Genomic DNA, 18262 nt, shown 5'->3' with positions numbered 1-18262 from the left:
ATAGATTCATATGTTTTAGTTGATTTTTGTTTGATTTATTTTTGGTATTTGGAATCTGTTATGTGGCTCACCTTTGTACTTTTTCCAATCTGTCAAGGTCTTTAATGAGATCTGGTGACCATATGGAAGCAGCATATTCCAAATGTGGACAAACTAACGATTTATATAGCTTGTTAATGAAAGATGGACTTTTGAAGTCAAAGATTGTGCAATCAGTCCTAGAAGCTTATTTACTTTCTCAGAGGCTGAAATGCACTGCTTAGATGATTTGAGATCATTACTGATAATTACACCGATATTCTTTTAACTATCCACTTTTGTTATCGAATTTCCAAATAATTTGTAATCGTACTTACTGTTATTTTTACCTATGTGCATAACCTTGCATTTACTTGTTAAATTTCATTAGCCAGTTTTCAGACTGTTGCTGTAATTATCTAAATCTTCTTGAATATCTAATTTCTTTAACCTCTTCACTCCGGGGCACATCGCACGTCTGGCAGCATTAGCTGCCCGATGTGCGATGTTGCGTCATAATAATCGCATTATAAAAAATAAAGTCAGTGCTCAATCGTTCGTTCTTTTTCACCCGTGAATTTTGATAGCCATAGAAAATATGATGAAGCCAGTTTAGAGAGAATGGAGGTTATGGAGGTACGACTACAATAAATATAATCAAGACGCCGACGTCGACATCATCGCGTACCCACTTGCTCCTCATGACGCGTACGTAGGCGTCACCGTATGGAAGTGGTTAAGTGATTATTTGCTATTCTACATAGTTTTGTATCATCAGCAAATTTGGAAACAATAGATTTTAGTCCATGGTCTATATCATTTATATATACTATGAAAAGAAGTGTCCCAAGAACGGAACCCTGAGGAACTCCACTCGTAGCATGTTCCCATCTAGAAGCTTTTCCACTTAAAACAACTCGGTTTTCAATCATTCAACCAATTACTAGTCCATCTTAATAGGATACCACTTATTCTGTGTGAAGCTAATTTTCTAAGTAGTCTTTTGTGGGGGACGGTATCAAAAGCTTTTGCAAAGTCTAGATATATTAAATCTATATTGTTTCTTTTGTCATAATACGAGATGACTGTGTTGTAGAATTCAAGTAAATTAGTCATGCAAAAATGTTTCCATCTGAATCCATGCTGGCTATCATTTATCAGTTATTTTCTAAATTATGTTCGATAGCATCACTGATGATAGTTTCCATAATTTTTCCTACAATTGAAATCGAACTTATAGGCTTGTAGTTATTTGGTTTATTTTTGTCACATTTTTTTAATATAGGAATAATGTTAGCTAGCTTCCATTCTCTTGGGACATCTCCAGATATGATGGATTTCTTGAAAATAATTTCTAATGGAACAACAATCTCATTTTTTATTTCATTTAAAATTCTTGGATGCCAACCGTCAGGCCCTGGTGTTTTATTAACTTTGAGTTTTCCATACATCTTTTAAGTTTTTCTTTTGTTATATTTACTGTAGTAAGTTTGCCCTAGACTTTTCACAGGATGCCTAATGTACAATGCATCACACTTTTCTCGCATTATAAAATATAAAGTCTCTGTTGTATTACTTGTTCTCTTTCTCTCTGAGTAATAAAAATTATTATTTGCCTGATTTTCATTTATTACACTGGGTTGCATCAGAAAAAAAAATTCTTGCAACAGAGACGTCATTAACGTTTTTCATTACAGTTTCGCATGCTAAACCCATAAAGCATACCCATTTTTTCAGGGAGGTCCTCATTTTTTTTGTAATTGACACTATATTTATAAAATTCATTCTGCAGAAATGCATCTAAGCCAGGTCTATAAAAGACCTGTGAATATATAAGGGTAAGTAAAGGACATTTGAGGTTGACGGTACATTTCATATTATTGAAAACAAACAAAAACATGATAAATGGGCATAACATACATGCAGGCATGTAGATATCTGATTGCAAAAAACACAGTTTTATTTGAAAGCTGAAGGCAGCTATTCTCCTTGAAAAGCACGCTTTCGCAACATTCTCGTGTGTGCCGGTTTATCAGCAGATGTTGTCCAGCTTCTTTGAAGAGACCAGCAGTAATCAGCCATCATGGTCACACTCCAATTGCCTTGATAGCAGCGCTCCATTTCGGATATATCTTGATGGAACCTCCCCCTGTTCCTCACTGTACTCACCCACGTTAGCAGGAAAGTAGTCAAGGTGGCTATGTAGGAAATGTATTTTGATGCTCATGCGTGCGCCAGCCGCCTCATATGCTTGAAGCATGTTCTCAACCTGTTCCTTGTAGTCATCAGATTTTCTGTTCCCCAAGAACCCTGCCACAACTAACTTAAAACTTTCCCAAGCACTTCTTTCACGAGGTGTTAATGCTTCACTAAATCCGGAATCTAACATAAGCTCACGAATCTGTGGTCCTACAAATATGCCAGCTTGCAGTTTAGCATCACTAACAAGAGGGAATTTATGGGACAGGTATTTAAACCCTTCTCCATCTTTCGGAAGTGATTTCACAAAATTTTTAATCAATCCCAGCTTTATGTGAAGGGGAGGTAGAAGCACTTTCTCTGCTGGTACAAGTGGTAGTGTTTTGATGTTATGGCGGCCAGGTACAAATTCCATCCGTTGTGGCCACTCCCGTTGTCGGTAGTGTACGGAATCTGCACGGCTGTCCCACAAGCATAAAAAGCATGGATGTTTTGTGTGGCCTCCCTGCATCCCTAACAAAATAGTCAGGACCTTTAGGTCACCACAGAGAAGCCAGTTGTGATCCTGATATTGTATGTTGTTAAGAAGAAGTGACATGGTAGCATAGGTTTCTTTTAAGGTAACAGAATGAGCAATGGGCAATGATGCTACTTGTTTACCATTAAAAAGTAGCATAGCTTTCAGACTCCTGGTGGAGGAGTCGATAAAGAGCCTCCATTCTTCAGGATGGTATTCTTTGCCCATGTGTTCTACAAGACCTGAAACATCGTGGCAATACACCATGTCATCTGACTTAGTAAAATACTGCACGAATTCCTACTCTTGATGCCTATACCATACAAAGTGTGTATTACTTGCCAAAAGATTTTTCTCTGCTAACCTTGACCCTAACAATTGTGCAGATTCCTTTGACAGCCCAAGATCTCTTACAAGGTCATCTAGCTCACTCTGTTCGAACAACTGAGGGTTTTTCCCAGAGGTCCCAGTCAACTTGATCTCTTGATACACATCCGGATTTTCACCGTCACTACATGAAGAGTCACTTGAACTAGCACGGTGTACATTCTCAGGAGGTATTGGCACAGGAACATCATCACTGTGTGGTACAGGTTGCATAGCTGATGGAATGTTTGGGTATTTAATGTGTTTTGAGCTTTTAGCATTTCTTCCCAGCAGTTTCACCATACAAAAATAGGAGTCTTCAAGGTGATTTGTAGGTTCCCGCCACACCATTGGTATACCAAATGGCATTGACTTACGGTTTCCTTTACTCCAATGGCATAAACCAGAAAAACAGTTCACACAGGCAATGTGAGGAGCCCATGGTTTATCCTGATCTCCAATTCTGATGCCAAAGTAGGCACGATAGAGAAGTTTTACTGAAGAAGTGATGGTGCACTTCTGTTTTGATAGATAGATAGATAGACTTTATTTGGCAATAAATCAATGTACATGAAGTGCAAATAATGACAAGAACACATAGTTTGAAATAGTAAATGTAAATTGCTGAGGATAACACAAAAAGCATGAACGCTTATTTCCATTGTGGTCCTTGGTGTGTACTTGCCGCATATGTAGCAAAAGGAGTCGGGGTGGTTCTTGCAAGTCCGTGGCATCCTTCAATTAATGAATCTGCAGCAATCTGTCAATGAATCTGCAACAAAATAGGTATATAAACATACTAGTATTAAACTAGTATTAAACATATAGTATTAAACATATATATAGTATTAAACATATATATTAATTAGATTGATACTCACAATTAATAGATTAAACCTAACACCTACAACACTCAACTAATTAACGTAAGGTACCACAAATCTGGTGCGGATTAACAAAACACTACACTAGGACATATGCTGTAACACATAAAGTAGAACTTGTGGAGCAAAATGCTACTACCGTGATCAGCACAAAAAATTGGTCTAGAAAATGATACTGTCATTTATGTTGCATTTTTGATGCAGCCCAGTGTTATTAGTTATCTATCAATTTATTACTATCTACTATTTACCTGTTTGTTTATTATTTAACTATACCTATGCATTTATTTATTTTATTTATCATTATATAATAATTTTTATTTATTTTTCTTTTATTTATCATTATAATTTTTTCCGCATCCAACCTAGTTATGGACCAAAAGGTCTCCTGTTGGCATGCTCCTCCTTTGTAATCCTTTGTAATAATAAACACAGAATATTTTATCAAGCCAGTTCACAAAATTTGGGGGTCACTCAGCTACAACGGCAAAATAAATATAATCAAGACACCGATGCTGGCAACCTTGTATACCCACTTGCACCTAATGACATCTAAGTAGGTGTCATCATATGGAAGAGGTTAATGGACTATGAAGTGGTAACCAAAGGGAGGATTGGAAGGGTTTTGAATTACAGTCAACTCCCCGTTAATGCGAGGGTTATGTTCCTGGAGATGTGTTAATGGAAATTGTGTTAACAGAACATAATTTCTCCATAAGAAATAATGGTAATATTGGAGGTTACGTTCCTGGACAACGGGAAAGACCATCAATTTTGGAATTTTATTACTAAAAATCCTAAACAAACACACTATTAATAAATTTGAAGGTTACAGAAACAATAAAAACACACATTCTTACTATATTGGTATTTATTGTGCGGTAAAATAACATTTTTTATGCAAGTAAACATTATGACGCATCACTACCATCACTGCCGCTTGCTGTGCTCCCATCCCCAACCTCACTCCCCTCTCCTACCTCACCCTGTTCTGCCTCCTCACTCTGATCTCCCTCCTCTCCTCCCTCTCCCTCCTCGCCTCGCCCTGCCTCCTCACCTCCCTCTCCCTCCTTGCCTCGCCCTGCCTCCTCTTCCTTGACTGTCTTTTTTGAAAGAAATGGTGGAGTTTCGTCTGCATCATCTTTTTCTTCTTTAGATCTAACATCACTTTGTAACAGTTCAGCTCCGACATAACTTTTCTGGCTACTGTTGCACTTCTGTTAATATTCGGATCTTTGGCTTCCAAGATATCCAGTACTTCTCGTATAAACAAGAGTGGTTTTTCGAGATCACTTTTGGTCAAGACTCTCTCGGGCTCTGGGGTTTCTGATATAGGCTGAGATGCAGCTGCCTCCAACTCTGCATTCTGTATCGTCTCCATCTCTAACAGTTCTTTGTTAGTCAGCTCAACTGTGAGTGATTCTAGCAGTTCATCAATATCCTTCTGCTCAAGTTGGTCAAACCCGGCTTCCCTGGCCTTGTCAAGACTTTCCTTGTTAGCTTTAGAGATATTTTCTTGGATGTCAAAGCCAACGAAATCATACACCAACTGAGGACACACATGTTTCCAAACCCCATTTAGGCATTTCCTTGGCACTTTTTCCCAAGATTCTTTAATAAAGCAGAGAGTATCTTTGATGGTAAACTGCTTCCAATATTCCTTCATGGCCATCTTGTCTTTTTGTGTCCTCTCAACCATGTCAGTCAGGGTCGAACATAGATAATACAACTTGAAGGTTTTAACCACTTCCATATGGTGCTGCACACATAGGCGTCATGAGGAGCAAGTGGGTACGTGATGATGCCGACGTCGACCTTTTGATTATATTTATTGTAGTCGTGCCTACGTAAGATTCATTCTCTCCAAACTGGCTGCATCATATTTTCTATGGTTATCAAAATTCACAGGTGAAAGAGTACGAAGAATTAAGCACTGACTTTATTTTTTATAATGCAATTATTATAACGCAACATCGCACATCGGGCATCTAATGCTGCCTGACGTGCACTGTGCCCCATATTGAAGGGGTTAATAATTCCTTGGTCACATGGCTACAGAATGGAAGTGGTGTTTGGCGGCAAGAAAGTGAGCTGGATGTTGTTGGAGAGATTTTCTATTGATGGGGGATGGCTGGGAGCATTATCCAAGATCAGGAGAATCTTGAATGGAATCTCTTCCTTCTCATAGTAAAGTTCTAACTCTTTCTCCAATTTCCCTGAGTAGTCCTTGAATATGCTCCCCATTATCCATCCTTTTTTGTTGGAATACCAGTAGCAGGGGAGGAAGGTCTTGATGTAGCCCTGTGAAGACACAAGAACAAACCAAATTAGTTTAGTGTGTTGTAAATTGTGAGTTGGTGACACAATTTTCTTTTTTGTTTTGTTGCACGAAAAAAACGAGCATTTACAATCTCGGTAAAAGATTTCAAAGCTTTCATGACTAATAATCAACATGCTTAAAAGTGGCAGTTTGCCGACAAGATTGACGAGATAAACACCATATGAGGACGGAGCCTTTATTTGTACGACGTTTCGCTTATTACATCTTTTTCAAGTACAAGTTGAGATACAAATGCTTGAGATTAAATAAGGGGAAAGGAGGGAACGGGGAGAGAAAAAGGGGGGGAAGGAAGAGGAGGAGGAGGAGAAGGGGGGGGGGATTGGACACTGGGAAAGGATTTGGGCCAGCATTCACATCCTTTCCCAGTGTCCAATCCCCCCTCCTTCTCCTCCTCCTCCTCCTCTTCCTTCCCCCCCTTTTTCTCTCCCCGTTCCCTCCTTTCCCCTTATTTAATCTCAAGCATTTGTATCTCAACTTGTACTTGAAAAAGATGTAATAAGCGAAACGTCGTACAAATAAAGGCTCCGTCCTCATATGGTGTTTATCTCGTCAATAATCAACATCCATACATACACACCTTCAATGCTCGTGGATTTTCCGAGTGGTAGACAAGGGCAGGTTTTAGCTTGTTGCAGTCTCCCTCTGCATTGGCACCAAACAAGAGTGTAAGACGATCCTTGGAGGCCTTAAATCCAGGTGCAGTCGTCTCCTCAACTGAGATATAGGTCTGGCTAGGCAGTTTTTTCCAATATAGACCTGTCTCATCTATATAAAAAATCTGCTAGGAAGTGTAGCCACCTTCGGCAATGATGGTCTTGAGGGTAGCTGGATACATTTTGGCTGCTTCCACATTAACAGATGCAGTTTCCCCAGTCATTTTGAGATTGTGGAAGCCATATTGTTTCTTGAACCTGGAGAACCACCCAGAACTGGCATTGAAGGTCTTGGCTTTGTCTTTATCTTCCTTATTCTCGTCTTGCACATCCTGGTAGAGACTTAAAGCTTTAGCTTGTATGATGGCCATGCTGATATGGACATTATGCTTGTTTTGGTTTTGGATCCATTGTGCCAGTAACTTCTCCATCCTCTCAATCTCCATGGATCTTGCTTGGGAACATTGTGAAGAGGAGGCTGATGTACCAGCAACAGAACTGGCTCTGATCTTGTCAGCATTTGCCCTGATGGTCCGTAAAGTGCTCTCATTCAGTCCGGTAGCATGAACAATAACAGAAGCTCTTTCACCCCGATCATAACGATCCAACACTTCTAACTTTTCTATGGTCACAAGTTTTCTTGTCCTTTTTGCTGCACTCTCCTTTGGGGTATCAGGACGTTTGTGTGCCATATAACACGAATTTATGTAACACAAAACTTTGATAAAATTGTTTACGGGTTCCACACGCTGTGAGGGCTGGCTTCACACTGAGGACAAGAGGCAGAGAGCGGGAGCGCGGGAGTCAGAGCGTCTCTCCCATGCTCTGGCGGCAAGATATTCAACTACAGTAGGTGGGAAATTCAACTCGCGTAACATCAGACATTTCGTGTTATCAGAATATATATTGATAAGTTTTAAGTAGAATATACAGTATATTAATTAATTTTAAGTTGTGTAAGATTGAAATCATGTTAACAGAACTCGTGTTAATGGGGAGTTGACTGTATGTATTAACCTCTTCACTCCGGGGCACATCGTACGTCTGGCAGCATTAGCTGCCCGATGTGCGGTGTTGCGTCATAATAATCGCATTAAAGTCAGTGCTCAATTGTTCGTTCTCTTTCACCCGTGAATTTTGATAACCATAGAAAATATGATGAAGCCAGTTTAGAGAGAATGAAGTTACGTAGGTACGACTACAATAAATATAATCAAAAGGCCGACGTCGGCATCATCACGTACCCACTTGCTCCTCATGACGCCTACGTGTGCGGCACCGTATGGAAGTGGTTAATATTTTCATGGGAAAGGGCAGGGGATTGTCAGAGCATATATCTGGCAGAAGGGAAATTGATAGTGAAAGAAAAGGAGGGAGGTAGGGAAGTGCTGAGGGTAATTATATTAAATGAGATGGATAAAGAGAGTGAATACCAAGGGAAGCTGAGAGAAGTGTGAAAGTTGGTGAAGGATAAGAGAAAACAGGAATAAGACAAAGGACATGTTTCAAATAAGAAGTGATAAAGTGCACAAAGATGGTATGTGGAGGAAACAGGAGTAGATAAGGATGGGGGTTGCCCTATAATGAAAAGGTGGGGATAAACCAGCTACAGCTGTTAGGCTCTACTGTGGAGGTGCTGTGTCTCACTATGTTGCCCCTGACCCAGGCAGTGTAATGTAGGACTGGGATGACCTTTCATTCATGAGGTGCTAAAATAGGAGATGTGATGAATGGGTTTTGATGGGTGTGGGTTGGGTGTATGCTTTGACTTGGACACCATCTTTATAAGGTTAGAAGACTCGGGTATATATGTTTATTATAAGTGTTTTGCTATTGCTGCCTTTGATGAATAATTCAGGTAATTCTTATTGTATGCACAGTAGCATGTATCTATTCTTGTATCTTTTGTTTTTTTTATTCAGGAATATTTATCTTGGAGAAACTTTTTCCTGCTGTATTTGTGTGCACAATGACAGTCAAGACTTAGTACGGGATGTGCTAGTGAAGGTAAGAATTATTAATTTTTACTTGTTCTCACCAGGATTTATTTTAGGTTTTATGCTATTGAGGATTGTCATCTTATTTAATAGTATTATCCTGGTACATGTCAGATGATTTTATTCAGCTGGGAGGAATCTCCACTCTTAAAGAGGTTGAAAATATCATGGTGAACTCTTAAATGTTATGGCACTTTAAAAATCTATTTAGGTAACATCAGTTAATTTTATTCAGCTCCAAGGAAACTCCAATTGTCAAAGGGTCAAGGTCAAATTGGAGGCCAGAAAAAAATAAGTTGGTTTCCCTTAAGGAGCTAGTGGTAATAATGATAATGTAATTGTTGCCCTGAGATTCACAGAATGGAAATCCATAGTACCAGAGAAGCTGGCAACAGTCCTTGGGCTCTCCCATGAATCTTTCTTGGGGAGAAACATTGGACTGCTTTGTGTGCTATATGAGAGTGGATCTGTTTCAGTGTCATTGGCACATAGTGATAGGAAGAGGGGAGCAGTCATTGTGTGTATAGGTGGAGAAAATACAGTCAAAGTCAAAAGAGGTCTAGGGTTAGGTTTAGAAACTAAGTATCAGCAATACAACAAAGGTTAACAAACTTAAAGATTGTATGGTTGTAGCTGGTCCAGAATCTAAAATTAGTGAAATCTCTATGTGATTGTGGAAGTCAAGAGTTGAATTTTTTTTTTAATTAAGTGGTGGGCAGTGGTCCTAGGATCCCTCCCACAGATCTCTGGGAAGAAACTTTGGACTATTGTTTGTGTTGTATTAATTATGGAATTGTTTCTGTCACTGGCTAAAAGTGATAGGGAGAGATAACCAGTCACTAATTGTCGGCTCTCCATGTGTAAACAAATGTTAGAAATATAGCTGAAGTTTATATAGAGGTTTTGAGTCCAGTCTGAAGACTGAGTGTCAGCCCCTCAGGACCACCACATACATATACAAAACATTTATTTGAGAAAGTCTATTATTAATTTAAATGTGGAACAATGCCACTAGAAAGATTGCATGTAAGTGTGGATGTGATGATTTATTCTGTTTTATGCAGGCTGTACTACAGATGAGCAACCAGCGCGTGCCACTGCTAGGGGAAGATGATGCACAAGGAACAGAGCTTCAAGCTGGGGCAAATATCAACCAAGTTATTCAGCATGAAGTCAGAGATATAGGCACACACATGTAAGTATATCTTGCCTTATCAACATCAACACAACCACTACAACCACCACTACCACCATGCAACATTGTTATAACCAACCACCACCATCATCAGTGCCACTACCACCAGCCACTACCAACAACCACCATCAACAATGAACCACCTCTTTTTCCTCCACCTTCTCCTCTTCCTCCTCCAGAAGCTGTTGAATATTCAGAAAAAATGAAAGGGAAGACAGCAAAGGGCATGCATTTTGAGAGTAATGGGAGGTGGAGGCTTTATAGTATTTGTAAACTGTGTAGTAGGTGGTTAGCTTTCATTCATAATGGTTTATGAATGGAAAAGGGTGGTGTAGTGCAGATAGGATATTTTGATAAGGAACTGCAGGAATGATAGAGTATCTGAAGTGAATGGTAGGATGAGGTGAGCGAAGTGGTGGCAAACAAAGAGCCATAAAAGCTTGTGAGAGGTATAGAGTAAAGAGGGTGGAAGTAATACATACATAATACAGTACTGCCTCTCATTAATGGACGTTAATTAGCTGTGTTTGCGGTGTTTTTGGTGCTGTTGTGTAGTGCTGTGCAATCACTATGCCACCCAAAAACCACTCCAAATCAACGGATTGTATACATCAAAACACAGGTCCTGTTAAAAATTATTGATGAATCATTACCATGGCTCATTTGCTCTTGTAAATATTAGCCTTGTTGTTTCACAACTTGAGCATATATAATGTACAGGGGGATTCCAAATAACTGACCTCTTAAGGAACTGATTTGTCCAGACATGCGACTTTTCTTTTATGTCATGATTCGGATAAATTCTTAAATTCTTCTAGACATCTGACCTAATCAGTAAACACCAAAACAGAGCAAAACAGACAGTCCTGTACCCTGGCCCAAAACATCACATAACAATACATATTCATTGTACCGTCTGGGGTATTGGCTGTATGTTATTGTGGCAAAGTAGTATGCAGTTGATACTTTAGGGTCTATATGGGGCGCCCCTATGGACCAGAGCCACACATCATTTTGTCTATGATAGAGGAAAACTCTGTACATAGAGAAATGATGACACTTATACTACTACTGTCCCTCCATTATGCTGTCCCCCAACCCCTTGTTACTGTCCTGTACCATTGCTCTGAATATTCATATGCTTTTTTCTCCTACCTACCCTGTGGTGGGGGCAAAAGAATACTGCCACCAAGTATTTCCACTTGAGTCGTAAAAGGTGACAAAAAAGGGACGGGGGATGGGATTAGGAGTCCTACTACCTGTAGCCCCAAAAGGGGACATTCCTAAAAAAGAAAGTAAAGGCATAAGAGGGTCTGGGAGCTTTCCAACCAGTACCCTAAGGTTTGGGTCTTTTAATGTGCGTGGATGTGGTACAGATGAGAGTAAAAGGGAAGAGATAAGCAGTATGTTTGTGAGAAAAAAGATAGATGTACTGGCTTTGAGTGAAATTAAAATGAAAGGAAAGGTCAACTGTGAGTTTGGGAGTGTAGCTGGGAGGTACTCAGGAGAGAAGAGGGGACGAGGGAGAGAAGGGGTGGCTATATTAGTAAGTGAAGAGATAAGTAAGTGGGTAGTGGAGTGGAAGGAGGTGTCATCAAGGTTGATGTGGATGAAGGTGAAGCTGGGAAAGGAGATGTGGGGTTTTGTAAGTGCGTATGGACCTGGTAGTGAGGATTATGTAGTGGTAAATAGGATTATGATAGGAAGAGTTAAGGATAAACATGTGCTAAGTGGAGAGGGTGGGGGAATATCAGATCATTTTTTGGTGGAAGGTAAGTTGAGAGTGGAGAATAGATGGAGAAAGAGGAAAGGGACAAAAGGTAGTGAGGTGCTTAGAGTGAACTCTTTAAAAGAAAAGGAAAAGGAGAAGGAGTACAAGAAAAAGCTGAAGGAGTGGGAGGGAGTGAAGGATAGAGTAGAACTAGGTGTGGAGTAGGAATGGGGATGGTTCAAGGAGGGAGTCACAAAGTGTGCAAGGAACAAGAAGGGGTATTGGAGGAAATAGAAGGAAGGGTAGTGAATGGTGGGATGAGGAAACAAAGAAGGTTGTAGAAGAGAAGAAGCAAGCTTTCACAGATTGGTCACAAAATAGGATGAGGGAGTCATATGAGAGGCACAAAGAAAAGAAAAGAGAAGTAAAGCAAAAGGTAAAGGAGGTAAAGAGGAGAGCAGATGTGAAGTGGGGTAAGAGTATGACAGAAAATTTTGAAAGTAGTAAAAAGATGTTTTAGAAAGAAATTAAGAGAGGAAGAGGAGGCGAATCAAGTAGAGAAGAAAAGGTAAAAGGTGCAGATGGAGAGATGATAATGGAAGAGAAGGCAGTAAGGGGAAGATGGGGAGAATATTTTAGGGAATTGCTAAATGTGAAGGAGGATAAAGAGTGAAAGATAGTTGCAGTGGGAAATGCTAAGAAAATGACTGTGATGAGTGAGGAAAATGGAGGAGAAATAAGGAAGGCAATTGTTAAGATGATGAAAGCAGGTAAGGCACCTGGTCTGGATGGATGCCATGCAGAATGTCTAAAAAAAGGAGGTACAGTGATGGTGGACTGGCTGGTGAGGTTATTTAATGTTTGTTTAAGAGAGGGTAGAGTGACGGAGGACTGGAGGAGTGCCTGTATAGTTCCACTTTACAAGGGAAAGGGGGACAAGTGTGAATGTAGTAGTTTCAGAGGGATTAGCTTGTTAAGTGTAGTTAGGAAGGCTTATGGGAGGATCTTGATTGAGAGGATTAGGAGAGGAACAGAGGGAGTAATTGGTGAGGAACAGTGTGGATTTAGGACAGGTAGAGGTTGTGTAGATCAGATCTTTGTGGTAAGACAAATATGTGAGAAAGCTATAGGAAAGGGGAAGGATGTTTTTTTGGCTTTTATGGATCTGGAAAAGGCTTACGATAGGGTAGACAGAAAGGCACTGTGGGAGGTTATGCAGATATACGGGATAGGAGGAAAGCTTCTAGGAGCTGTCAAGAGTTTTTATGAGAGTAGTAGAGCTTGTGTCAGGATTAGAAATGGAGAGAGTGAGTGGTTCGAGGTAAAGGTGGGACTTCGTCAAGGATGCGTTATGTTGCCCTGGCTGTTCAACTTATACATGGATGGGGTACTGCGAGAGGTAAATGCAAGGGTAGTGGGTCAGGGATTGGAGATGGTTAAAGAAAATGGAGAGAAGTGGGAGGTGAGCCAGCTGTTGTTTGCGGACGACACTGCGCTTGTGGCAGGATCGGAGGAGGGATTGAGGAAATTGGTGACAGAGTTTGGGAGAGTATGTGATAGAGGAAAGCTAAAGATAAATGTGTGTAAAAGTAAGGTGATGAGATGTACAAGGGGTGAAAGTGGCAGTAGACTGGAAGTGAGCATTAACCTTTTCAGTACGGGACTTAAATCTTGCGGGCAGCAGCCGCTGCCAGCTGTACGACATGTAATAATACTCGCATCATAAAATATAGTCACTGCTTATATCGATCGTTCTCTCTTTCACCCGTGAATTTTGATAACCATAGAAAATGTGATTAAAGGCAGTTTAGAGAGAATGTCAAAACGCAGGGGCAACTACAATAAATATAATCAAGATGCCGATATGGCAGCCTTGCATATCCACTTGCTCTTCATGCCACCTACATATGCAGCACCGTATGGAAGGGGTTAAGGGAGAGTGACTGGAGGAAGTGGATAGTTTTGGATACTTGGGTGCAAATGTGGCAGGAAAAGGTGGAGTGAAGGTGGAGGTAGAATGTAGATTGAGAGAAGCGAGTAAATGCCTTGGTGGATTGAAGAGTGCAATGAGGAATAGACATTTGGGCATGGATGCTAAGAGAAGACTGTATGAAGGAGTGATTGTGCCAACAGCACTATATGGGGCAGAAACATGGAACATCAGAGAGGAAGAGAGAAGGAGTTTGAATGTATTTGAGATGAGGTGTCTGAGAAGTATGATGGGGGCTACTAGGCTAGATAGAGTGAGAAATGAGGAGGTGAGGAGGAGAACAGGGGTGGAAAGGGAGTTGGGAGATAGGGTTGATGAAAGAGTATTGGGATGGTTTGGACACATGGAAAGAATGAGTGAAGAAAGACTAGTAAAAGAGGTATGGAAGGCAGATGTGGAGGGAGTGAACATGAGAGGACATCCTAGGATGAAGTGGAAGGAGGGAGTGAAGGGGGCTTTGGGGAAAAGGGGAATGTCTGTTGAGGAAGGACGGGAGAGGACAGAAGACAGGGGTGAATGGAGAATGGTTGTATATGGATGATGTTGTGATGCATGAGGTGGAATGGGCGGGGGGATGGGGGGTGAGGTAGTATGTGTGAGCAAAATTTGACGCAGCCCGAAGGGATTTCTCCCCGTCTTCTCCTTTTATGTATGGGGGGACGGAGAGGGTGGGTCGCCGATTTAATGAAGCAGCCTTGCTGTGGATGTGCTGTGTCTTGCGACACTGCTTCTGACCCAGGGCAGTGGACAAGGTGCAGGGATGACCTGTCATCCAGGAGATGCTAAGATAAGAGGGAGGGTGGAGGGGTGTGGAGTGTATTCAGGGATGGAATGGGTGGGAATGATTTTATGCCTTTTCCTTTTTGGATACCTCCCTTGTAAGGGGGAAAAAAGCCTTGGTATATGTATGTATGTATGTATGTATAATTAAACACTCACTCAAAGAAGGAAAGGTACCACAGGACTGGAAAAATGCAAATATTGTACCAATATAGAAAGGAGGGAACAAGGAAATTCCAACCAACTACAGACCAGTCTCCCTTACAAGCACAATAGCAAAAATATGTGAAAAGGTTATCAAAAGTAGATGGGTTAAGCCCTTCAATACGGGGCACATCGCACATCTGGCAGCATTAGCTGCCCGATGTGCGATGTTGCGTCATAATAATCGCATAAAAAATAAAGTCAGTGCTTAATTGTTCGTTCTCTTTCACCCGTGAATTTTGATAACCATAGAAAATATGATGAAGCCAGTTTAGAGAGAATGAATCTTACGTAGGTACAACTACAATAAATATAATCAAAAGGCCGACGTCGGCATCATCACGTACCCACTTGCTCCTCATGACGCCTACGTGTGCGGCACCGTATGGAAGTGGTTAAACATCTGAAAAAAAAAAAATACTGAATCCAAATTAATTTGGATTTAGACAAGGAAGATCATGTACAACAAACCTGATCTGCTTCTATTTGAGACTAATAGAAATAATACAAAAAGGGATGGATGGGTGGACTGTGCTTTTCTAGATCTACAAAAAGCCTTTGATAAAGTACCACACAAAATTCTAATAAGAAAAATGGAATCAATAGGTGGCATCAAAGGAAAATTATTAGAATGGATGGAAGACTTCTTGACTGGAAGGAAAATGAGGGTAGTACAGGTACTCCTCGTTTAACGACAACAATTGGGACCAGCGCGCCGTCGTTAGCCGAATTGGTCGTTAAGCGAAAGTGTATACATATACATACATGTACTGTATGTACAATGTCCAGCAATACATGTATCTTTATTTTCGTGTATTTTCCCTCTTTTATACAGTACATTAAAGCTTTATTTACTGTTTATTTACGGTGGTTAGGTTCCTGAAATTACCGTATATGACCAAATCCGCGTATGCTGACATTCCATATTGAATACCGGGGTATTTTTTTAGTTTCGACCATGGGCGCAATATAGCAATAGAAAATTAATTATTAATCTTGTAAATTAAAATGTATCAACGTAATATGCAATTTTGTGGGTGGAAATGAAAGTAAAAAATACCATGCTACAAGAAAATATGCTAATGAACGAAGTCGTCTGCCAACGTCTCTCACGACGACGACAACGAGGACGAGCCGGATGACATTTAATTTGCAGGTAAGGATTTATCAAACACAGGTCAGGTTAGTTTAGTTTAGGTTAGACGAATCTATCATCCTTTCATTTCTTCGACATCGGCATCTATCATAACAAACATGGTGTACCATTCGTCCGACATGACTTTGTTACTTACGAAATTTGTTTTAGCACCTTTTTTTTCCGCTCACAAAATTGCATATTACGTTGATACATTATAATGTACAAAATTAATAATTAATTTTCTATTGCTATATTGCGCCCTTGGTTGAAACTAAAAATTTACCACTACTGGTATATACTGTACCCCAGGTAGTTTTTTCAGCTTGCAGGATGGTAATGTAGACCTAAGCTTCAGAACACTTTACCTCACAGGTAATATCCACCATACAACTTCATTTATAACATCATACAAATTTGCCTCAGCCAACTTAATTATCGTACACGATGTAACTTCGGGAGATTTACGTTAAACGAATGTCATAAAGCCCGTCGTTACTCCGAGTTGTCGTTAACTGAGTAGGTCGTTAAACGAGGAGTGGGTGTATGTCTTTTGCATAGTTTCTTTTTTCTCCCCTGCATATATATATATATATATATATTTTTTTCCCCGTCCCGTTTTTTTTGTCGCCTTTTATTACTCAAGTGGAAAGAGTTGGTGGTAGGATTCTCTTCCCCCACCACAGTGTAGGTGAAAAAAGGAAATGAATATTCAGAGAAATGGTACAGGACAGTAAGAAGGGGTTGGGGGACAACGTAGCAAAGGGACAGTTGTAGTATAAAAGTGTCATCATTTCTCTATGAACAGAGCTTTCCTCTATCACAGACAAAATGATGTGTGACTCTGGTCCATAGGGGTGCCCCATATAGACCCTAAAGTATCAACTGCATGCTACTTTGCCACAGTAACATGCAGCCAATACCCCAGGATGCAGGGATGACCCATCATCCAGGAGGTGCCAAGATAAGAGGGAGGAAGGAGGGTGGAGGGGAGTGGAATTTATAGGAAATGGAATGGGTGGGAGTGGTTTCTATGCCTTTTTCTTTTTGGCTACCCCCCCCGTGTAAGGGGGGGAAAGCCTTTGGTATATGTGTGTATGTATGTATGCATATTTTTACATATTTGTTTCTTAGTTTGATGTATGTTTGCCATTTGGTCTTTTTTTTTTCTTTCTTTTTTTCTATCTTTTCCAGGCTTTGTCTCTTCTATCTTTAGCTTCACTACACTTTTTGTTATACCAACACTTTATATATACACTTTTTTGTATCTTCTTTGGTATGTATTTGTCTGTTCCCTCCTATTTTTCTTTTAATGTGTTCCATTTCTCTTCCATCTTTGTTTCTTCATTTAATTTTTTTTCCCAGTTTGTATTTGGGAAAAAAATTCTGAGTTTTTTGAAGTCTGTTTTGTTGTACATTAGTTTTCCTTTTCTGTGTTTTTTATCTCTTCTCACATCATTTTGTTCTTTTAGTTCAAGCTCTATTAGTATGTGGTCACTCTTCCCAACTGGTGTCTTGTATTCCATTTTGTCTACTATTTCAGGCTCAGATGTGAATTTAAGTCCAGTCTCGACAGTTCTTCATTGTTTCTCTATCTGGTGTTTTCTTTCACCCATTGAGTCAATGTGTATTCAATGGTCATATTCAGTAGAATATTTCCCCAAAATTCCTCTCCACCTTTTACTGTCATTTCTTCCCAACATATTTCCTTTGAGTTAAAGTCACCCATGATTACTATATTTCCTCCTTTCATTAATTCATTTAATGTATTTGTTGTGCCTTCCAGTAGTTTGGAATGATCACTATCAGTCCAAGCCTGTGTTTTTAGGGGCACATATACTACTATAAATTTTCTACTTTTCATATTTCCGTCTTCAACATTAATCATAATCAACTCTACATTATTTTCTTTTCTGTTATCTTTGTCATATTTCATTTTTTTTTGGTTAAGAACATAATTCCTCTACCCTGTTTTTCCATTCTATTTTTTGTCCTTTTGCTATAGTATTTGGTGGTAGGGGACCTTTTAATTTTGTTTACACAATTCCCATTATGTCAGGTTTCTCTGTTAGCAGATAGTCGTTTAATTTGTTTAGTCCAGAAATCATTCTATGTTTGTGTGTTATTTTTCATTCATTTCTTGCTTCTCTTTTTTGGTTTATGTTTTCTTTTTATTGATGTACCATTTTCTCAGCCTCTGGTCCAGTACCTTAAAAAAAAAAAAAAAAAAAAAAATCAGTCTGTTCTTCTCTGTTTTTTTTTTTGTTTTCAT

At 39.8% G+C, this 18262-nt stretch overlaps 1 protein-coding gene across 5 annotated transcripts in view; it reads left to right on the top strand.

The window, feature by feature from the left end:
• LOC143027578 (trafficking protein particle complex subunit 13) overlaps positions 1–18262 on the top strand; it is an 85565-nt gene that overhangs the window by 33129 nt on the left and 34174 nt on the right. For all 5 annotated transcript variants that reach the window (XM_076188894.1, XM_076188892.1, XM_076188897.1 and 2 more), the window contains 2 exons: positions 8901–8985; positions 10040–10170. In XM_076188894.1, the coding sequence (XP_076045009.1) occupies positions 8901–8985; positions 10040–10170 (216 nt within the window). The remainder of the gene's footprint in view (positions 1–8900; positions 8986–10039; positions 10171–18262) is intronic.

The sequence above is a fragment of the Oratosquilla oratoria genome, chromosome 8, assembly GCF_046742065.1.
Source record: "Oratosquilla oratoria isolate Oo_2021 chromosome 8, ASM4674206v1, whole genome shotgun sequence".
Taxonomy (NCBI): domain Eukaryota; kingdom Metazoa; phylum Arthropoda; class Malacostraca; order Stomatopoda; family Squillidae; genus Oratosquilla; species Oratosquilla oratoria.
The sequence above is the reverse complement of the archived record's forward strand: the minus strand, read 5'-3'. Positions and strand labels throughout refer to the sequence as shown.